The sequence below is a fragment of the Panthera leo genome, chromosome A2 (assembly GCF_018350215.1).
Source record: "Panthera leo isolate Ple1 chromosome A2, P.leo_Ple1_pat1.1, whole genome shotgun sequence".
NCBI lineage: Eukaryota > Metazoa > Chordata > Mammalia > Carnivora > Felidae > Panthera > Panthera leo.
The window spans coordinates 19,841,607-19,865,217 of NC_056680.1; the positions used below are offsets into that span (position 1 = coordinate 19,841,607).

The 23,611-nt window shown below is 38.0% G+C and overlaps 1 protein-coding gene across 5 annotated transcripts in view; it reads left to right on the forward strand.

Moving 5' to 3' along the window:
- Positions 1-23,611, forward strand: part of DOCK3 (dedicator of cytokinesis 3) — a 595,846-nt gene that overhangs the window by 442,151 nt on the left and 130,084 nt on the right. For 4 of the 5 annotated variants that reach the window (XM_042929498.1, XM_042929501.1, XM_042929500.1 and 1 more), the window contains 3 exons: positions 14,918-14,999; positions 19,968-20,028; positions 21,314-21,461. In XM_042929498.1, the coding sequence (XP_042785432.1) occupies positions 14,918-14,999; positions 19,968-20,028; positions 21,314-21,461 (291 nt within the window). The remainder of the gene's footprint in view (positions 1-14,917; positions 15,000-19,967; positions 20,029-21,313; positions 21,462-23,611) is intronic. The other variant, XM_042929502.1, reaches the window with a different exon arrangement.

A 23,611-nucleotide genomic window follows, 5' to 3' on the forward strand; every position in this document is an offset into this window, starting at 1 on the left:
GAGAATCCAGACTTAAGTTGAAATTTTGTCTCTATACCTTGTTAGCAATGTTACTATAATGTTTTTAAAATAATATCACTAATTTTCCCACATTAAGGGAGAATAAAAAAAGAATTTGACATAGTTACAGTGAAAATTGTTCCTATATTTTAAACTTCTTTTTGAGGAACCTCCATGCTGTTTTCCAGAGCGGCTGCACCAATTTGCATTCCCACCAACAGTGCAAGAGGGTTTCTGTTTCTCCACATCCTTGCCAGCATCTATAGTCTCCTGATTTGTTCATTTTAGCCACTCTGACTGGCGTGAGGTGATATCTGAGTGTGGTTTTGATTTCTATTTCCCTGAGGAGTGACGTTGAGCATCTTTTCATGTGCCTGTTGGCCATCTGGATGTCTTCTTTAGAGAAGTGTCTATTCATGTTTTCTGCCCATTTCTTCACTGGATTATTTGCTTTTCAGGTGTGGAGTTTGGTGAGTTCTTTATAGATTTTGGATACTAGCCCTTTGTCTGATATGTCATTTGCAAATATCTTTTCCCATTCCGTAAGTTGCCTTTTAGTTTTGTTGGTTGTTTCCTTTGCTGTGCAGAAGCTTTTTATCTTCATAAGGTCCCAGTAATTCACTTTTGCTTTTAATTCCCTTGCCTTTGGGGATGTGCCGAGTAAGAGATTGCTACGGCTGAGGTCAGAGAGGTCTTTTCCTGCTTTCTCCTCTAAGGTTTTGATGGTTTCCTGTCTCACATTCAGGTCCTTTATCCATTTTGAGTTTATTTTTGTGAATGGTGTGAGAAAGTGGTCTAGTTTCAACCTTCTGCATGTTGCTGTCCAGTTCTCCCAGCACCAGTTGTTAAAGAGACTGTCTTTTTTCCACTGGATGTTCTTTCCTGCTTTGTCAAAGATTAGTTGGCCATACGTTTGTGGGTCTAGTTCTGGGGTTTCTATTCTATTCCATTGGTCTATGTGTCTGTTTTTATGCCATTCCATGCTGTCTTGATGATTACAGCTTTGTAGTAGAGGCTAAAGTCTGGGATTGTGATGCCTCCTGCTTTGGTCTTCTTCTTCAAAATTACTTTGGCTATTCGGGGCCTTTTGTGGTTCCATATGAATTTTAGGATTGCTTGTTCTAGTTTCGAGAAGAATGCTGGTGCAATTTTGATTGGGATTGCATTGAATGTGTAGATAGCTTTGGGTAGTATTGACATTTTGACAATATTTATTCTTCCAATCCATGATCAGGGAATGTCTTTCCATTTCTTTATATCTTCTTCAATTACCTGCATAAGCTTTCTATAGTTTTCAACATACAGATCTTTTACATCTTTGGTTAGATTTATTCCTAGGTATTTTATGCTTCTTGGTGCAATTGTGAATGGGATCAGTGTCTTTATTTGTCTTTCTGTTGCTTCATTGTTAGTGTATAAGAATGCAACTGATTTCTGTACATTGATTTTGTATCCTGCAACTTTGCTGAATTCATGTATCAGTTCTAGCAGACTTTTGGTGGAGTCTATCGGATTTTCCATGTATAATATCATGTCATCTGCAAAAAGCGAAAGCTTGACTTCATCTTTGCCAATTTTGATGCCTTTGATTTCCTTTTGTTGTCTGATTGCTGATGCTAGAACTTCCAGCACTATGTTAAACAACAGCGGTGAGAGTGGGCATCCCTGTCATGTACCTGATCTCAGGGAAAAGGCTCTCAGTTTTTCCCCATTGAGGATGATGTTAGCTGTGGGCTTTTCATAAATGGCTTTTATGATGTTTAAGTATGTTCCTTCTATCCCGACTTTCTCAAGGGTTTTTATTAAGAAAGGGTACTGGATTTTGTCAAAGGCCTTTTCTGCATCGATTGACAGGATCGTATGGTTCTTCTCTTTTTTTTTTTTTTTTGTTAATGTGATGTATCACATTGATTGATTTGCGAATGTTGAACCAGCCCTGCATCCCAGGAATGAATCCCACTTGATCATGGTGAATAATTCTTTTTATAAGCTGTTGAATTCGATTTGCTAGTATCTTATTGAGAATTTTTGCATCCATATTCATCAGGGATATTGGCCTGTAGTTCTTTTTTTTTACTGGGTCTCTGTCTGGTTTAGGAATCAAAGTAATACTGGATTCATAGAATGAGTCTGGAAGTTTTCCTTCCCTTTCTATTTCTTGGAATAGCTTGAGAAGGATAGGTATTATCTCTGCTTTAAACGTCTGGTAGAACTCCCCTGGGAAGCTATCTGGTCGGGACTCTTACTTGTTGGGAGATTTTTGATAACCGATTCAATTTCTTCGCTGGTTATGGGTGTGTTCAAGCTTTCTATTTCCTCCTGATTGAGTTTTGGAAGAGTGTGGGTGTTTAGGAATTTATCCATTTCTTCCAGGTTGTCCAGTTTGTTGGCATATAATTTTTCATAGTATTCCCTGATAATTGTTTGTATCTCTGAGGGATTGGTTGTAATAATTCCATTTTCATTCATGATTTTATCTATTTGGGCCATCTCCCTTTTCTTTTTGAGAAGCCTGGCTAGAGGTTTGTCAATTTTGTTTATTTTTTCAAAAAACCAACTCTTGGTTTCGTTGATCTGCTCTACAGTTTTTTTAGATTCTATATCGTTTATTTCTGCTCTGATCTTTATTATTTCTCTTCTTCTGCTGGGTTTAGGCTGCCTTTGCTGTTCTGCGTCTATTTCCTTTAGGTGTGCTGTTCGATTTTGTATTTGGGATTTTTCTTGTTTCTTGAGATAGGCCTGGATTGCAATGTATTTTCCTCTCAGGACTGCCTTCGCTGCATCCCAAAGCGTTTGTATTGTTGTATTTTCATTTTCATTTGTTTCCATATATTTTTTAATTTCTTCTCTAATTGCCTGGTTGACCCACTCACTCGTTAGTGGTGTTCTTTAACCTCCATGCTTTTGGAGGTTTTCCAGACTTTTTCCTGTGGTTGATTTCAAGCTTCATAGCATTGTGGTCTGAAAGTATGCATGGTATAATTTCAATTCTTGTATACTTATGAAGGGCTGTTTTGTGACCCACTATATGATCTATCTTGGAGAATGTTCCATGTGCACTCGAGAAGAAAGTATATTCTGTTGCTTTGGGATGCAGAGTTCTAAATATATCTGTCAAGTCCATCTGATCCAATGTATCATTCAGGGCCCTTGTTTCTTTATTGACCGTGTGTCTAGATGATCTATCCATTTCTGTAAGTGGGGTGTTAAAGTCCCCTGCAATTACCACATTCTTATCAATAAGGTTGCTTATGTTTATGAGTAATTGTTTTATATATTTGGGGGCTCCCGTATTCGGCGCATAGACATTTATAACTGTTAGCTCTTCCTGATGGATAGACCCTGTAATTATTATATAATGCCCTTCTTCATCTCTTGTTACAGCCTTTAATTTAAAGTCTAGTTTGTGTGATAGAAGTATGGCTAGTCCAGCTTTCTTTTGGCTTCCAGTAGCATGATAAATAGTTCTCCATCCCCTCACTCTTAATCTAAAGGTGTCCTCAGGTCTAAAATGAGTCTCTTGTAGACAGCAAATAGATGGGTCTTGTTTTTTTATCCATTCTGATACCCTGTGTCTTTTGGTTGGCGCATTTAATCCATTTACATTCAGTGTTATTATAGAAAGATACGGGTTTAGAGTCATTGTGATGTCTGTATGTTTTATGCTTGTAGCGATGTCTCTGGTACTTTGTCTCACAGGATCCCCCTTAGGATCTCTTGTAGGGCTGGTTTAGTGGTGACAAATTCCTTCAGTTTTTGTTTGCTTGGGAAGACCTTTATCTCTCCTTTAAATGACAGACTTGCTGGATAAAGGATTCTCGGCTGCATATTTTTTCTGTTTAGCACACTGAAGATATCGTGCCAATCCTTTCTGGCCTGCCAAGTTTCAAAAGAGAGATCAGTCACGAGTCTTATAGGTCTCCCTTTATATGTGAGGGCACGTTTATCCCTTGCTGCTTTCAGAATTTTCTCTTTATCCTTGTATTTTGCCAGTTTCACTATGATATGTCATGCAGAAGATCGATTCAAGTTACGTCTGAAGGGAGTTCTCTGTGCCTCTTGGATTTCAGTGCCTTTTTCCTTTCCCAGTTCAGGGAAGTTCTCAGCTATAATTTCTTCAAGTACCCCTTCAGCACCTTTCCCTCTCTCTTCCTCCTCTGGGATACCAATTATGCGTATATTATTTCTTTTTAGTGTATCACTTAGTTCTCTAATTTTCCCCTCATACTCCTGGATTTTTTTATCTCTCTTTTTCTCAGCTTCCTCTTTTTCCATAACTTTATCTTCTAGTTCACCTATTCTCTCCTCTGCCTCTTCAATCCGAGCCGTGGTCGTTTCCATTTTGTTTTGCATTTCGTTTAAAGCGCTTTTCAGCTCCTTCTGACTGTTCCTTAGTCCCTTGATCTCTGTGGCAAGAGATTCTCTGCTCTCCTCTATACTGTTTTCAAGCCCAGTGATTAATTTTATGACTATTATTCTAAATTCACTTTCTGTTATATTATTTAAATCCTTTTTGATCAGTTCATTAGCTGTTGTTATTTCCTGGAGATTCTTCTGAGGGGAATTCTTCCGTTTGGTCATTTTGGATAGTCCCTGGAGTGGTGAGGACCTGCAGGGCACTTCCCCTGTGCTGTGGTGTATAACTGGAGTTGGTGGGCAGGGCTGCAGCCCGACCTGATGTCTGCCCCCAGCCCACCACTGGGGCCACAGTCAGACTGGTGTGTGCCTTCTCTTCCCCTCTCCTAGGGGCGGGCTTCACTGTGGGGTGGCGTGGCCCGTCTGGGCTACTTGCACACTGCCAGGCTTGTGGTGCTGGGGATCTGGCGTATTAGCTGGGGTGGGTAGGCAAGGTGCATGGGGGCAGGAGGGGCAGGCTTAGCTCGCTTCTCCTTAGGTGATCCACTTCAGGAGGGGCCCTGTGGCAGCGGGAGGGAATCAGATCCGCTGCCAGAGGTTTGGCTCCGCGGAAGCACAGAGTTGGGTGTTTGCGCAGAGCGAGCAAGTTACCTGGCAGGAACTGGTTCTCTTTGGGATTTTGGCTGGGGGATGGGCGGGGGAGATGGCGCTGGCGAGCGCCTTTGTTCCTCGCCAAGCTGAGCTCTGCCGTCCGGGGGCTCAGCAGCTCTCCCTCCCTTTGTCCTTCAGCCTTCCCGCTTTCTGAGCAGAGCTGTTAACTTATGACCTCCCAGACGCTAAGTTGCGCTTGCTGTCAGAACACAGTCCGTTAGGCCCCTCCGCTTTTGCCTGCCAGACTCGGGGGCTCTGCTTGGCCGGCAAGCCGCCCCTCCGCCCCGGCTCCCTCCTACCAGTCCCTGGAGCGCGCACCGCCTCACCACCTTTCCTACCCTCTCCCGTGTGCCTCTGGTCTGCGCTTGGCTCTGGAGACTCCGTTCTGCTAATCCTCTGGCAGTTTTCTGGGTTATTTAGGCAGGTGTAGGTGGAATCTAAGCGATCAGCAGGATGCCCAGGTGAGCCCAGCGTCCTCCTACGCCGCCATCTTCCCTCCGACCTCTAGAATTTTTAAATACTTTAAAATTTTTAGTACTTAGGAAATCTTTATTGGCTCTTGTTTCTTGAGATTATTCCTGGGCTTTCTCAGTCTTATTCTTTAAAAGCTTAGAAAATGTCGAGTAAAATATCTGACAGATTTAAGTATTCATTTGACTTTCAAGTTGACTCAGTCTTCTAGCTTCCACTCAAAAAACAATCAGGATTCTCCTGTGTGTATTTATTTTGGTTCCTATAAGCTCTGCTCTTCCCATCAGGATTCCCTCTTGACATATAATATGTTAAACAGAAAAACTTTACCTCATTGAAACACAGAAATAGCAGCAGAAATAGTGACACAAACAAGTTAATAAGTATAAATAATGTATATTCTGGTATCCATAGAGGACTCATGTCGTTACAATAGGCCAAATCTGTAAGAGTGTGTGTGTGTGTGTGTGTGTGTGTGTGTGTGTGTGTGTGTGTTGTATAGCAGACCATGAAAAAACATGGGCAAATGGTATTTTTCTTACATCTGTGAATATATATTCTTCCTACTCTATATCATGCCAAACAGAGAAAAACATGTGCAGTGAGTAAAGGAATGAAACTTAAAAGGACATAAATGTTCACATTCTGAACAAAGAACTGGAAAGCACAGAACAAAAGATTATCAATGTAAATGAGGGTAACGAGGGAGGAGGGGAACAAGATCAGAAAGATAACTCTTTCCATTGAAAATTTGGAGTACTCCTGCCAGGTTCCCGTTCATCGCATGAAGCAATGTATGAGAAGATGCTGATTAACTCTAAAGTGTAGTATACATGTTGATAATTGCTCTCATCCTGTTCAAAACCTTGGTGTGTGTTTGTTTCATTTCCATTTTGCTGTGTAGAAATTCCAAAACGTAACTGTGAGGACTGGAAAGCCTTATGCACTGAATTCCTGGAGAGAGGGATGTTTGTTCAAAGTTTGTTTTGCTTGCCATCAGATCCTACTAGTGAAAGAGTGAATTTTTGAGGCTATCCTTTTCTAGTTAGTAGAATATGCATTAAGAAATCATGATTAGATTATGTTGAGTATGATCTTTCATAAAAGACAGTCATTTTTCTATATTCCTGCCAAGACAGTGTTTTTACATGAAGCCTTAGAGAGCAAGCACACCTGAGCATTTAAGTCTTTCCCGTTTGCATAGTAAATAAATTGGAAAACATTATAATAAATAAATAAGAAAACATTAGGTCATGTTATCAGTGATTTGCTCTTAAATGCTTTATTTTTCTATGGTAATGCTTGACCACATATTTAAGTACAGTAAGATAAATTACAAGGTAGCATTTTTTCTATATACTTGAGGAAAGAGTTCTTAGCCAAACTGTTTTTTTTTTTTTCTTCAGCTCTCACTCATTTACTAGTTTCTTTCAGAACTACTAGGTCTGGGTTACTCTTGGGAAGTTACAAAGGACCTATCTATGAAGGGTGCATTTGTCTATACCAGACAAAAGAACTGTTCCTGAACTCAGAGAAGCAGCCACTGCTCTAACATTGCTTATTTGGCATCAAGGGCTAGCATGATTACTTTTCTCTGACACTCCAGACTGCTTGACCTTCAGCTGAGAAATATAAAAGTGTGGCACTTCTTTAGGCCCCATAGATTAGCAAAACACATAAGAGTCAGAGTCGGTCTTCTTGCCTCCCAACTTCCCCACACGTATGTACACCTTTCTTAGGAGTATTATGACTTGAATGTTGGAGACGGCAAAGATGAACTGATTTAGCATTGTGCTGTCCTGTCAGCGGGGCCTCACCCTCACTGCACCCCCACTTATTCATCTACGTGCTCTTTATTGTTAGCATTGAGAGCCCGATCCTGGCATGCGAGCATAAATCATTAGAGTGAAAACAACTGTAGCTTCCCACATAACTGATCCTTAAGTTACCATTTAGTTCCAATTTCACGAGAAGTATGTTATTTCTAAAGACCCTTTAGGGGCTGCACAATTAGAAAAATGCTATTATAAATGGTCAAGAATATGTGATAACACGTTTACTCATGTGTCTCTTTTGCTTTTAGAGAAAATGAAAAGAATCTGTTTCCTGGGATTGTTTGTCATTTAAGTCTCTACTTGTTCCAAATCAGGCAAACCATGGTTCCCATCACCTCTCAGTCTCCTGGATGTGAATGCCATAAACTTCAAATAGACTAGGTGTCACCAGCAGAGCTGGAATGAGAGTTTGGCATAAATTTTCTAATCAAAAGGGTCAGGTGCCCCATGTGGGTAATAGGGATTATGGGGCTAGCTGGATTTTCTTCATGTAGCACCTCTGGGAGCCTAATCAAACAGATGCAGATTAGAATTGCAACTTGACCATTCTCTCTCTACTTTCTGATCTCAAGCTAGGAATTTTATCCCTCTGACTGTTTCTTCAGAGATGAAATACCAATTATGAGGATTAAACACAAGAAAAAAGACAAGAAAAGAAACACTTTAAACAATGTCTGGTATATAAAAGATGCTCATTAGCTGCCGTTGCTGCTGCGACAGCAAGTGATAAGGACCTGGGGCTGCATCTTCCACCCATCTCTTTTCCCTGAACTTTAGACTTGGGCTTTTTATCGGCCTGTTTTTGGTTCATCTACATATCCCACAGAGACTTCAAATTCAGCGTACACATCTGAACTTTATATCTTCCCTGGTTGACTACCAGATGCAATCAACTGCTACATGTGGTCAGCTTATATCTCACATCCATTCTCTGTCTTCTGTTCCCAAAAAGCATCATAGCTTGATGGGGCTGCTCCAATTATCCTGCGAGTATTTTCTATATTACCAACTTGCCTTCAACACTGTGGCCCTAGTGATCATTCTAAAGATTTAAGAGATCAACATTATTTCTCATAGTTGAACTTTCCTGTCCTCTATAAGGCCCATAATGAGGTTTTCCAAACTTGGTAATCCTAACAACTGAGACTTTAAAAAAAATACAAATTCTTGGATTCTCTCCAGAAGTCCTCTTTGAGTCCTTTCCTCTGGAGATTCTGATCCAGAAGACCTGGGATGGAGTCCAGGAATCTTCATTTTAATAAACTGCCAGTTATTCCTGATGATAGCCAAGTTTGGAGAACCCCCACATGTAAGTCCACACTGTGGATTTGTCCACTGTGTTACATAGCACTTTGATCACTCCCCACCTTTCCAGTGCCCTCCTAATTCATGCTTGGAGCCTTCCCACCATCAAGTTGCCTCAGACCTCTGAGAGTCTGCGTTTGAAGCACTCTCCTGAAATCTCCTTCTCTTCATCTCTAACTACCCCTTACCAAAGCTGAAAGCCTGGCAATATTGCAAGAATCCTTTACGGTATCTCCTTTGGGCAGCCTACCCTAATCCCAGTAGAACTTGTCAGCAGTCCCTGTCTGAGTAACTATAGCATTTTCACATTGTGTTGTAATTTTGGCTTTATGTGGATCTCCGAGTAGACTCAAAGCCTTGAGGATAGGGAAGGACCATTTCATTTCTCTATTCCCAGTATCCAACTCAGTTTCTGAAATATCCTAGAGGTTTATGAATGCTTGTTGAAAGAATGAAAAGGAGAGAAGAAGGCTGGAAAGAATCCTTGAGTTGTACTAGTAATTATAAAATATTCTTTGGAGCCCTGAAGTATCTCAGGGACAAGTAGTGATTGGTTAGCAAAGAGGCCTAAGTAGGGAGGACTCCTCCCTCTGTTCCGCTTCCCCCCACCTCTGATTCAACCAAAGTAGTTCTCTTTATAAATCTTTCGTATATTGAACAGTGTAAGGTTTCATTGTAAAGAGAAAAGCTGATGCTAAAATATTTGAAAACCACAGTAGTGATTTGCCTCTATGAAACCACTTTATATGCATTTCTGTTGTTGTGCTTCAGAATGCAGTGGAGAAACTTGAAGAACTTGAGAAATGAGCCAAGTGACCTAAATTGGAAAATGAATCTATGAGGAAATACTAGAGGTTTTTTAATCTGTTGGAATGTACTGTGTAGTACCACCTTGGGGCTACTTGTCCATTTTTAAGCACCTGGGAGGTTATCATGAGAAAGATGCTAAGTATTTGCCATCCATCTCCACAGAGGACCAAATGGGAAACATGAAGATTAGTTGAAAGAGTTGAGAGAATTCCTCTGAATTTATTTGAGGAGCATGCTTATATTTCCAAAACAGAGTCTTCAGGAAACACTCTCCCTAAATATCAGAGACCGTTTCTGCTTCAGCATAGACTGGTACATCATTGGCAGTCACCGAACATTTGCTTTGAGGGATGCATAAATTACCACCCATAGAGATGTGTATGCATGTGTGAATTAGAATTTTCATAAAATCAAGTGATGTAAAATTAAGACACTAGTAGACTTGTCACAGATTCAAATTATGGAATTCATTTGTAGCAACTTGCTCAATAATGTGAAGTTATGAAATTAATGTAACTTCATATACTATTCATGCATAGCTCATCATAAAGACAACTAAATGCAGAGAAGCTCTCTTATAATGTTGCTTATTAAACAGTAAGAATTTAACACCATCTCTTTTTTTCTTTTGAAAGAATTGGAGTTTTCTCACCCATATTTAAGGGAAAAACTGATATTTTGCTCTCTTATAGAAGATGTTTGTAAAACCTCAAGAATAAATTTTACTCTTTTGGCCACAGTTCCTTTCATACCTTTGGGAAATCTGTAGCTCTGGTTGGCAAATAGATTTGATCAGCATTTATCAAACTTTGTACAGATTCCCTTGCCTTACACAAAAGCAGCTTGTGGGGTCAAATGTCACCTGTCCCACTTGGTATTTAAAACATACAACATTTTAAGCCTCTGAGAAGTCCTAGAGGATAGAAACCTGTTTAACTGTATTTAATTCAGAATTTCCCACTTTTTTGACCACTTCAGGAAACATTGGACAGATATTTGCCTTCAGATACTTTGAATGTTAATAGAAAGCATCATTTGGAAATCTTGCCATTCACAACTACGTGGATGGGACTAGAGGGTATTAGGCTAAGTGAAATTAGTCAGAGAAAGACAAATATCATATGACTTCACTCATTTGAGGACTTAAAGATACAAAGCAGATGAACATAAGGGAAGGGAAGCAAAAATATAAAAACAGGGAGGGGACAAAGACATAAGAGACTCTTAAATATGGAGAACAGAGGGTTACTGGAGGGGTTGTTGGGGGAGGGGTTGGGGGGCTAAATGGGTAAGGGGCATTAAGGAATCTACTCCTGAAATCATTGTTGCACTGTATGCTAACTAACTTTGATGTAAATTTAAAAAGTAAATTAAATAAAAAATTTAAAAAAAAGAAAGCATCATTTGTTTATCATACCCGAGAAGCTAGCAAAACGGGAAACAATTAGATGTATTCCCAAAGCTCCATGAAATGAAAAAAACAGTTCTTTTTTTCACAAATTGTGAAGAAGGCTAGGTGAAACCAGAAGCATGAAAGGCTCTAGGAAATTTGAAGGTCATGTGGGCACTATAAGAACTCGGGCCTCCTCTCACTGTTGAGGAGAAAGATAAGTTCTTGGATTCTGATAGGACCAGCAACCCTGCCACTCAGGAATTTGTTTTATATACCCTTTTATCTTTGGACCAGAGCTTGATGTAGCCTCTCCAAACGACACACCTCTCTGTGGGTATCTAGCAGCTCCAAACAGCAACCTCCCTGATAGACGTCTGCCCTTGAGAGATTCACAGAGATTGGTAGTGTGAGAGTATAGCCGTTGCAGGTGTTCCTTCAAAGATGCAGAAGTGATGATACGTTCTCTTGAAAAGACATAAACTTCCTAAAAATACATTTATACTCCTGTATCAAGTTAAGAGCTAACTGGGTGGTTGTTAAATGCATTATACACATGTTAGGATAGATCAACTACAATAACAGGAAAATGTTACTTTGATGTGCTTGTTTCCTGTTTCTCTGATAAGCTTCAACTTTCCATTACTAAAACTACAAACTTATTTGTATCTACACCTATTGTTTCCTCCTGCATTCTTTCCTTGATTCTCTCAGTTCTTCTAGGACGTGGGAACCTTTTTTTCCTTTGCTAATTATTTTCTGTCTTTCCTCTGTCTTCAGTATCTCATCTTCTTCTAACATTGTCCTAATATAAGTTATCTTGGGTGCCTGGGTGGCTCAGTCAGTTAAACATCTGACTTTAGCTCAGGTCATGATCTCACAGCTCATGAGTTTGAGCCCTGTGTCGGGCTCTGTGCTAACAGCTCAGTACCTGGAGCCTGCTTCGGATTTTGTGTCTCCCTCTCTCTCTCTACCCCTCCCCTGCTTGTGCTCTGACTCCCTCTCCTTCAAAATAAATAAACATTAAAAAACAATTAAAAAAAAAGAAGTAAGTGTCCTTTGGTGCATCCCATCTTTTTTTGAAGTCAGGTTGTTGAACTGTAATTTGCATGTAGTAAAATTCACTCTTTTTAATACATCCTTTGGTGAGTTTTGACAAATTTATAGCTGTGAGACCACCACCATATTCAAGAAGTAGAACTTTTCATCACCCCAGAAATTTCCCTCATGCACCTTTGCAGTCAATCCCTGCCCTCCTTCCTCAACCCTGGCAACTCCTGATCTGGTTTCCATCCTTACAGTTTTGCCTATTCTAGATTATAAGTGAAGGTATACAGTATATGGTCTTTTGTGATTGATTGGCTTCTTTCACTTAGCATACATTTTTGAGATTCATCCATATTATTATATATCTCAGTAGTTCTTATTGCGAAGTAATGTATATTTTTATTAATATAAAATTATATATTTTATTAATAAATAAAAATATTTATATATTTTATATAATATAATATATATAATCCACCATTGTGTGGATATTCCATTATATGGATTGTCCAATCATTTCCTTTTGGACATTTGGGTTCTTTACAGTTTCTATTAGGAATAAAGCTGCTACAAATATTCACTTTTGGTCTTTGTGTGGACATAAGTTTTCATTTCTGCTGAGTAAATACCTAAAAGTAGAATTGTTGGGTCATGTAATATGTTTAACTTTATAAGAAACTCTCAGACTATTTTCTAAAGTGGCTGTACCAGTTTGTATTTCCCTCAACAGTTTATGAGAGGTCTAGTTGCTCTACATTCTCACCAGTCCTTGGTATATCTAATCTTTAGTTTTAGCCATTCTAATAGGTGTATAGTGGTACCTCACTGTGCTTTTAATGTTCATTTCTATAATGATTAATGTTTTCTTAAGCTTATTTGCTATCCCTGTATGTTCTTTGGTGAAGATCTGTTCAGATATTTTGTTCATTTTTAAATTGAGTTATTACTTATAAAGAACTCTCAGAACTCAATAGTGTGTTCTCCATACAGTCCTTTCTTAGATGAGTGTTTGTAAATATTTTCTCTCAGTCTATAGCTTGTCTTTTCACTTTCTTAAGAGTGTCTTTCTAAGAGAAGATGGTTTTAATTTTGATAAAGTACAGTTTATCATTTTGTTGTGATTCATGATATTTTCTTAATAATCTGAGATCACAAATATTTTTCTTTAATGCTAAATATAGAAATAATAAATGTGAGTAAAATATAAAAATGTACTTGTCTTCATTTTTGTCCTGTGTTTTCTTCTTACAGTTTTATAGTTTTAGCTCCTATATTTAGGTCTATGATCCATTCAAGTTAATTGCCTTGTAGGCAAGGATCACGGTTTAGTTTTTTTCATATGGATTGTTAAGCACGATTTGTTGAAATTACTATGCTCCTTTGCTGAATTTTGGTGCCTTTATTGATAATTGTGTGTGTGTGTGTGTGTGTGTGTGTGTGTGTGTGTGTGTGTGTGTGTACACATGTTAATAAAGACCTCCCTCAACCCAACATGCCCATTCAGCTATAAATTCATCACTTCCACCTTTTCATAGTTTTTCACTGAAGAGTAGTCTAGACTCACTGTTTCTGCCTTCTCACTTCTTACTTCTCACACTGGGCTCTTTCTCTGCCATTCCACTAAAACAGTTATTGCAAGAATCACACTAGTCTCTTTTCTGAACTATCAGGGACACTCTTGTGCTTCTCTCATTTGATTCTCAGTGGCCTTTGACCTCAATGATCCCTCCCTCCTCTTTTGGACATTTTCTTCCCTTGACTGACATAACATCCCACCATCCTCCTTATTTTTGTTGTTTTTCTGTTTGTCCCCATGTGTCTACTTTGCTAGCTGTATTTCTCTTGCCTGCTTCCTAAATATCAATGTCCCTCAGGATTCCAACCAAAGCCGTTTTTTTTTTTTCTTCTCCTTCTGTGTACATCTTCTCCTTATTCCCATCCAATCCCCTGGCTGAAAAAAAATCTCAAGTTTACATCTGGCCCAAATAATTTCTCAGCTTCATTTCTGCATATTTAATTGTCTACCAGGACCACAAGCTCTATGAAAAAAAGTACCTTGTATTCATCTTGTTCCCATTTGTATTCCCATGTTTAGCACACAGAATTTAACAACTTTGTTGACTAAATGAACAGATGAATACATGAACAAAGTAAGCAACCTATGAAGTTGATATTAATTCTAGTACAATATTTTAATATTTACCTTTTTACTGATACCACATGTATGTAGTGAGTACATGACTGTGGGCACAGGAGAAATAAATTACTTTTAGAATCACATACTTAGTCTTTGCCATGGCTCAGTTTTCCTGTTGCAGTTGGTGGGGAGCCTTGGGATGAAGAGGTGGGAAACTGAGCCTGGGCAGGAGCAGGCTACAGTGAGAGAGTGAAGAGACACCTCTCCAGATGTCACAAACACTCTGTCTCAGGTTTTTTAATCCAGTAATTTCCTTCAGGAATTAAGGAATAACTGTGTTGTTTGGGGAATAAAATATTTTAATGACCCCATTAAATTCTGATGGTAACTTTAGTTATAATACATTATTTCTCTTTGACTTTTTGCCCAAATTTTTGTTAAGTCCCTATAACATTTTTTTTAGTACTAAAATTATTCTTAAGAGTTTTATAGGAAGACGTAAACTGGGTAACGTAGGTTCTTTTGGCTCTAGTATGATGAACATTTTTATGATCCATGGTTCAATCAGAGAATGTGTGTGTTTGTTATGGGCTTAGCGTTATGACTGGAGCTTTGGGTGTATTTGGAAAAAAATACTAGATACTATCTTCATTTTGCCCCTCAGGGAGCACACACCTTTAGGGAGAGAAGAGCCACAACCAGCAAATAAACAACAGCTGTTAGGTAGTTTATAGTGTCCAGTGCATGCTGCTTGGCAAGAAGAATAGTGTCCTGCCATTAGACATGTACTTTTGGCCTTGCCTGTCACTATGAGCTGTTCTGTAAGTGTTTAGGGTTTCTCTATAAATGCCCTTTTTATTTGTTTTGGAGCATGTGGTCCCTTACATTTCTCTGTCTCTCTCTCCTACATTTCAGTGAGCGGTTTCTGGTGAGACTGAACAAGAATGGTGGGCCAAGGAACCCAGAGAAGATAGAACGAATGTGTGCCCTTTTTACAGTATGTGCAAATTCTCTTTCCCTTCACTGCTGTTGACTCTAGCCAGGGGCCTCCTGTGTGGATATTGTCACCCTGGAAACAAGCATTTATTCTTCTCCACACACCGGGGAGAATAGGACTTGATTTATGTTTCTATCAGGTTTTAATGAAAAATATTTAAAGAAAACTGAAATCAGCCACAATTTTTAATTGAACTTTTTGTTAAAGAAATATAATCAAATACATTTTACTAGTGTAGATTCTATAAGCTATTTAATAGAATAGACAAAACCTTAGAGAAGTCTTTCTTACTTTTATTATTTAAGGCCACTGGGAATTTCTCTGATGTAGAAGTATAGTTTCTCTAAAGGCATCCACCAGATTTATAGCTTTGCAGTTTTTTAGTGAGTGCAGAGTGCATAGAAAGAGAGACAAACTAAGTAGTTCATCTCTCTCACATACCAAATGGAGGGTCTTTTCCTGCTATTATCTATACTTTCATTTTTTCCAAATAACCATGCTGTCATTGATGGTCTCTAAGACCATAGGCATCAGCTCAGAGAAGTCTTATTAATCTGCTTATGGAAAGTGCTCAGTCTCACAATACCACATTGCCTTATGAATTCTTCAGGATGATTCCGATATACTAAATATTTTTTATTTAGTTAAAAAACTAAGTGTTTAGCTTTGTTTATTTCAGTTAATTTATTTGCTAAAGGAAAAAACAAGACTATGTTACAATTTTAAACCAGTTTTGACTCTCACGGATTCTTTAATCTGCTTCAGTGATACTGAGATACATTAAGACCCATTAATGAAAGGAGGTGTGATAGTCTCACAGTGCCATTGCCCTTATGTATGGTGCATGGTTGATAGGTGACAGTCAGGTAGCTCAGAGCTTACATTGTGCCTCTTAGACACAAGTGGGACTTATCTAAGGATCCGATATGTGACTTTCTCTGAAAGATAAAATTGGATTTGTTTACCTTTTTTGTTCATTTACCACAACTTTATCTTTCAAAATCTCAATGTTACTGCAGAATCAGAAGCCACTTTCACGGGGATAGCTTCTAGTGAAAATGCTCCAGATATACAGAAAGATTTATAAGACTAGTAAAGATAAAGTGATTTTTTTAATCCATCTTTGAATCTCCTAAACCTTAGGAGATAATACGGGAAGAAAGAGCAGATAAAGCAGACCTATGAAGGCAGTTAAGGGAGGTGCAGTGGTTTAGTCTGGGAAAATCAACACTGTTTCTTCAGTAGGAAAGAACAAGGGAAAAAGTACAAGTTGCAGTTCATTGGATTTAGGTTAGAATACTGGGGGAGAGCTTCTGAAGTGAGAGTGTCTAAACACTGAGATGATCCTCTGGGGCCATTTTTCCGAAATAATTAGTAAGAAATGAGACACACATCTGTCTAGAATGCCTCCGTGACTATAGGAGGTCTTTCTGGATCCTGGCTCTCTGATATTATTTGGTTAAAGCAGCAAAAGAAATAATTGATTCCTTGTTCTTTGGCATCAGAGCTTTGTGCATGTGCTATCCTTGAATATCATGAGTGCAGTCCTTGTCTCTTGAAAAATGAACTTAATTATGATGATGTTTCAATGTAATTACAGTAAATCAAAAATTTCATTTCGCAGCATTTTAATTATCTATATTGGCCCAGAGGCCTAAGCTGTACTCTGACTTTATAAATCAAAGATGCACATAACATTCATGATGTGCTCTTATTCTGCCACAATGGGAAGACACAAGGCTGCTAAAAATACCACTCCTATACTTCCCTTTGCACTATAGCCCTGGATTTTTTTTAAGATCCCAAGAAGTGATTTGAGAAATTTTTACAAAGCACATGAAATTTTTGAACAAGATCATCTTAGCCAGAATTTTCATGTTTAACTTTAAGTTATATGAAGTAATAATTTTGGTGGAACCTATTTTCTCACTTAAGACTTGAGTTCCTCCAGTGGGCTAAAGGAGTTTTAAAGATTGGCATATGTGCTACAAAGTTTGAGAGTAAATGCACAAAAATGCAGCCAAAGCTGTGGTCGATGCCAGCCTGTTAGCTTACCTCAACATCAAGAAGAGAGAACCATACAAACTGCAGTTTTGCAGGATTACATAAGCACACTTCAGAGCCACATTACAGACCAGCACATTACTCATGGTTCAACCCTGTTCTCTGTAAAACCTGTGTTTTTTTTCTGACCTTGTTAGATTTCAGAGCTTCCTGTCCGGGAAGAATTTTATCAAGAAGGAGGTGTTTCATATTTATGTGAATGTCTAATACTGTGAGGATTTTGCTAACTTTCATGATAAACAGTGGCTATGAGTGTATGAGTGTGTGAGAACATGTCTGTGAATTTACTCATTATTCAATACCCAGTGATTCACACAAAGTGCCTGGCAAATACTAGGGCCTCCATAATGATTTGTTACATAAGTAAATGAATATGTTTATTTTTTATTATATTTGAGTGACCAACTCAGAAAATGAACTTGTGCTGTTTTCCCTGCTTTCATTGGCATTAGATTTTCTACATTTATTTATGCTCTTCTGCTTCTTCTGTAGCATAAGTATGAATACACTGGCTTTGTTTTATATTTGTAAATCCCATTATCTCTACAGAAAAAGGGCAGTTCAGGCACAGGAAAGTGAGTTGACTTTTCCATGTTTCAAATGGAACATCATTAACTGAGTCTAAGATGCTGAACCCCGAGTAGGATTGGAGTGTATATGCTCCAATGAGTAAATCTAAATTCTTATTCTGCTCACCAGATGAATGGTGGGAATCTCTCCTCCCATCTTGGTTTTACAGGACTTGTAAGTATTTTAACCTGGATAGTCATACTTGGTACTTAGTCTTAACGACTGTATGTTTACTAACTCTGTGTTAACTGTGTTTAACCATACACTTATGTTTAATGTGATAGCTTTCACATTGAAATTTGACATTGAAATTATGTGGGACTGACAATAATTTTACTTAAAATGTTTTTTTTTTACTGAATATTACCATTACGTACTTATTCACTTCAAATAAATACCACACAGAGTTCTGGGTACCATGTACAACACGGTCAGAAAGGGCCCCTACTTGGAACTACTTGGACAATACCATAAACTGTATTTAAGTTTTCTTTCTTCCACATACTAAGAGCCAATAGAGAGGTCCTGTGCTCATGTGTACAGCTGATCTGATTATTGTTTGATCATCTTTGGTAACTGGCTTGAATTCTGAGATGTAGGGATTAGTAATTAAACTGGTTATTTGATAGTTTGGATTAACACAGTCCAAGCTATGTAGAAGGAACCATTTCATTTTGAAATGTGTCAAACATTTCTATATCTTTCAGTAAATAGATATATTTCAGTCCCCCCAAAAAAACACATATAAGTGGTAATCTGTTTTTTAATTTTTATTTGTTATTTAGTAGCCATTTTTAATGTGTCAAAATACAGTGATATTTTGAGGATGTCGTTTTAAATTACATTTCTAAATTAAAGAAATTGGTGAAATGGAACCTGAACCATACTTTTTCAATATCAAAAGACATCTTTCATGTAAAAATATTTCTTAGTGTTTCCAGAGATACCAACTCATGTTAAATTATTTTGTAATCTGTTTCATTACAAGCACGTTTCATTATTCCATCAAGAATTTGGTGAAACATCATAACCATCTAGAATCTAAAACTTTCAATTTCACCCTTGCACATTACTTTTTAATGTCTCCTTTCCTTTGGTATGTTTTGGCCCACTCCATAGGGTAGAGCTGGGACTGCGGGGAGGCAAGCAAAGCCCAGGACCCTGAGAGTGAGACCTCCTTATTAAACTTTGCACCTTAGATGCCTTGCTTGCCTCACCCTGGTCCTAACCCTGCAACAAGGTATAAAAATAAAGCAAACATGGAGACTCTGGATCTCAAAGCTCATTCGAAATTATAACTGTCACTTGATTGTCCCTTTCCTGGATTTACTAAAAAGAGAAAAGCAAAGGTGACCAATCAGAAGATGAAAGATAGGAAGGAAAGGAAACGAAGGGACCTTTTCTTTAGAAGCAAAAGGGAAATCTTGGAAACCTGTCCCATTAAGGACAGAGGTTATTCCATCAATCATTATGAATTCACAACAGTATTTCAGAGTGAGCGGTGGTTGTTGACCTGGAGAAAAGTCTGAAACAGAGTATATATTAAAGAGTGTGTTATTACTTTAAGTACAATTGAAGTATAAATACATAATCATGATTTTTATAATAAAAATAATGATAATTTTTATTTCAAAATGTGTTCTTAGCATAAATAACTTAATGTATAAAATCATTTTCATAACTCTAATTTTATAAGTTCCTGACTGGATCAGATTTGTTTACTTATAGGAAGCCCTTAGAATTTTCCAGATAAGATTATTTTCAGCATTATACTTCAGTATGGATGATGCATATCTGAAGTTAGAAATGGACATCCAATTATTGAGGTTTCATTAAGGCTAAATTAGTCTCTTCGCAAGGGAACATATCTACTGTATAATAATCATTGTGGACAACAGAACAAACATAAAATTAGTAAAGAATAAACTTAGAATTTTAGTCATTAATAAGCTGATTGGTGTTTTCCCATTTTTTTCCTGCATTGAACGCTCCTTTTGTTATAAAATATTTTCATGTGATATTAGAATAAACATGGATAAGGCAATATCAAGATGATTTATAATGTGAAAACTCTTGTAGATATTTGTTGGGTGTTCTCAATAAAAGCTGGAAAAATATTATCAATAAGATAAACTCCCAGAGGCATATAAGATATTCAAACTTTCACTGCAGGAATCTTATAAACACTAAACCTCTATGTGCTTTAGTCCCTCTCCCCATCTATAACATTTGCTAAAAGCAACAAAGGCAAATGATTATGAGGTTCAAAATGAATTTTTATTATTTTCTGTGTATTTATTGCCTTAATTTACTTGTTTTCTTTTCTTTCCTTAGGATCTGAGCAGCAAAGATATGAAGAGAGATTTATATATAGTTGCGCATGTGATACGAATAGGTACTGTCGACCTTATCCGTTCACATGACTAAGACCAGTCCACCTTGGGATAAGTATCTACTATGTTTGAGCTCTATCATCTCCCTAGCTCTTACCTACAATGTCAGGTCTCACGATGAGCATCTAGCTTGTATTGGAACTCTACCTTAGGCTCAGCTGCTCTGGTAGCTATGAATTTGACATAAATGAAAGTATTTTTTCACTTAAAATCTTCTGCTCCCTACTTGGTTTTGGACCCAAGCTCTTTATTTCAAGGGGTCTGATTTTTCATATTCTTTCTATCACAATGCCCTGCCTTTGTACCAGCTTTCCATTTCAGAGATCTTACAGCGGGTTGCAGGCTTGCCAACTTAACTGGTGGTGAATGGCCTTTGTTGGATTTTGTATCCAAAAGTATGTATCTGTGCTATTTTACAGTAAATTACTGTCCTTGCTGCAGTAGATGTATAGTATATCACTTTTACCACACCCAAGATGAAAACAGTGATTTTTGCTACTGTTCCGTGGTTGATTTGCTCAGCTTTATTTCAGGCGTATGACATAATTTGGAGGGTATGACTAACCAAGTCTTCCTTGATAGGTTTGGGTTCTGGCATATCTTGTACATTTTTGTCAAAGAATATTTTTTAATCCTTTGCCAACAAAACACCTATTTTGCTATACTTTTGGGTTCTGTTTTGCTGTACTTCATAAGCATTTGCTGAGGTTCCAGTTTGATTTTTGCAAGTCCTCTTGCCACTATAGGCACAGCCTTGGTAGGCAGGAGAGGCAAGCTCCTATTCACTTTCTGAGACTACTTTGGCTCCAGCCGTGGTTCAGGAGCAGCTGGAAGAATAACATGTGGTTGTTTGGTTGGAAGAATAACACATTGTTACTATCTTTGCATACATAGTTTTTACCTGGCAGCTAAAACATTAAACTTTGTATCCTTAATATGCCTAAGAAGTTTAAGTCTGTTAACACACTGGTTTTTCTAAGAAATTTGTAAAACCACTGTTTCATTCTAATATTATTAATAAATGGACGGTTGGTATTAAGGTAGATAATAAGTATGATCAATTGAATGTGGTGCAAGGGAAGAGCCCTGGCCAAAGGCCTGTTTGGCATTCCTCCACATACAGATTCTGCATCCTCGGATGGCTCCCTTCAATCCTAAATTAGTCTTCCGATTTAGCGTATCTCTAAGCTAGCACCTATATTTCTGGCATCCTTGGATGACAATCAGGTGATACTGGAAAGGAGCATGGAGTTCTCAGTGTGACTGGTGTTTCCTGCTGTGCTCCAGGCCGGATGCTCCTGAATGACTCAAAGAAAGGCCCTGCTCACCTGCACTACCGGCGACCATATGGCTGTGCAGTCCTAAGCATCCTGGATGTTCTACAGTCGCTCACAGAATTAAAGGAAGAAAAGGACTTTGTTCTTAAGGTTTACACGTAAGTAATAGACATCAAAAATATTAATGATTTGCAACATAAGGCATTCCAGCAGTACCCTTGAGAGCAGCAGCGTTCAAGCTTTGTGGGACACAAAACCACCAGAGTATGTAGGATAGGGAGTTTTTTGAAAATACAGAGATTTTGATCTAAGGTTTGGGGTGGGGCTCAGGAAGCTATATTCTTAGTAAGTTTCCCATGTGATCCTAAAGCAGCTAAATTTGGAAAATTCTATCCTAAGCTAGAAGTCTGGCAGTATAATCTTCTAAACTGCCTCTTCTATTTAGGATTAACCAACATTATTACATATTTATAGAAAAGCTAATAATGCAATTTCTTATGTGTTTTGGATGTAAGAGTCATCTTTGTCTAATACTTGCCCCCTAGCTATTGTAACTGAGGTAGGTACCAATGCAGATTGCTTCAAAGAATGATCACGAGTCAAATTGCCTGTCTTTAAAGAAAAACAAGTTTTTCTGAGGAGCTGTGGCTTCACTCTTCACATCTGGGACCACAGATCCATAAGTCACACCCAGTTAGCCCTGGCATTATTTTTAGTGTTCAACAGCCAATGAATCTGCCTTATAGAAGCAGTGCATCCTCCTCCTGATTCTTGTTAAGCAATAGAAAAAAACAAATGAAGAAAAGAAACACGGAATTGAGGCATATCATCAGTCTTTTCAGGTAGAGACTTAGGAATGAATAGTAGTGCTGAAAACATGATTAGTGGAGAGTTTAGTGACTTTTCAAAGCAAGTGTATTTCTAACTATGAGAATTAAAAAAAAAAACAAAACAATTATCTGTGCTCTATGGTTTTAACCCAATATTGTTTTCCCAAATAAAATCTAATACTATCAATCACCATGTTAATATATCTTCACCATAATATTGTATGGATATTTTTCTGTATTATCTGTTATGATTCAGGCATAAAATGAACTTACTTCACAATTACACTTAATTTGGGCCTTTATAAAATCAACCACACTTTTACTGATTTTAAAATAAAAGTACAGACCCCCTTATTACATATTTTGCCATAAGTACTATTCTGTTCAGAGTTCTGTACTTTATGGGATGAGGATCTTCCTTTGGAATAGTAACCTAAAAAGGAAATTTTGGTGGGTTTTCTCTTCCTTTCATGCATCAGTCACAGACTTGCTCCATATACCAAGTCTCTTCATCGATAGCTGGTGGGAACTGCTTCTTGAAACACCTTCCTCCCTTTGAAAAGGACTAAACAGGAATCCAAAATCATCATCATTATCTTTTACTCCACTCTATCCTCCCCAAGGGCAAGGAGTTTATAGATAGCACTCCTGAATTGCATCTCTTTGCATGTATCAGCTGTTCCTTGCTTCAGTGCGAATTCTCATTGTGGATAGGGGCTTGCACAGCATCTCTCTTGAAATCACGCTGTCAGGCTTAATTGGCCTAATTGCTTCTAAAACAACAGAAGATGGTTACCAAAAAAGTTTTTTGAAGGATAATAGAGTCAAAATGTAGGATAATTTTTCCATTTGAAAATATTAAGACTGTCAGACAGACTTCCCAAATGCATGTTTGTGAAATTGATTTTGTGCACAGTATGGAATTCCTCTAGGATTAGTGCTTTAAATCCACATCAACACAGTGAATCCAGCTCTCAGAAGAAGCAATGTTTTCCAATGAGTTTCATGAGACAGCTCTGTTAAATTAAATTGGAAACTTTAAGGGCTTACTAATTGCTATTGATAGTGTTTTAGCCTTTGTTAGGAAAGGATTTTGCAAGGATTAAAAAAAACCTTGCATAATTTTAATCAATGAATTGGCAAAGTATCTCATTAGTTGTTGACATTCTCATCATTTCTTTCATTATTCAGAGTCAGCCTCAACCAGCGAAGATTGAAGCTCCCATATGTTTCTTGCTATAACCATTGTTCTGGCTTTATAGATGTTGTTTAATGTCATGTGTGTGTGGTAAAGGCCTCACATCCTTTTAAGAAAATCTCAACAAGAAGACAAGACGTGAAAACCAGGTTGCTTCCTAGTGTGCCAGAAGCCTTAAAAGTCACAAATGAATAACAACTATATGCAGTTCAGTCTGATATAGATGTCATATGTTTCCTCTTGGCCAGAGGGACTGGGGTCACAGGCAGGCACAGGGCAT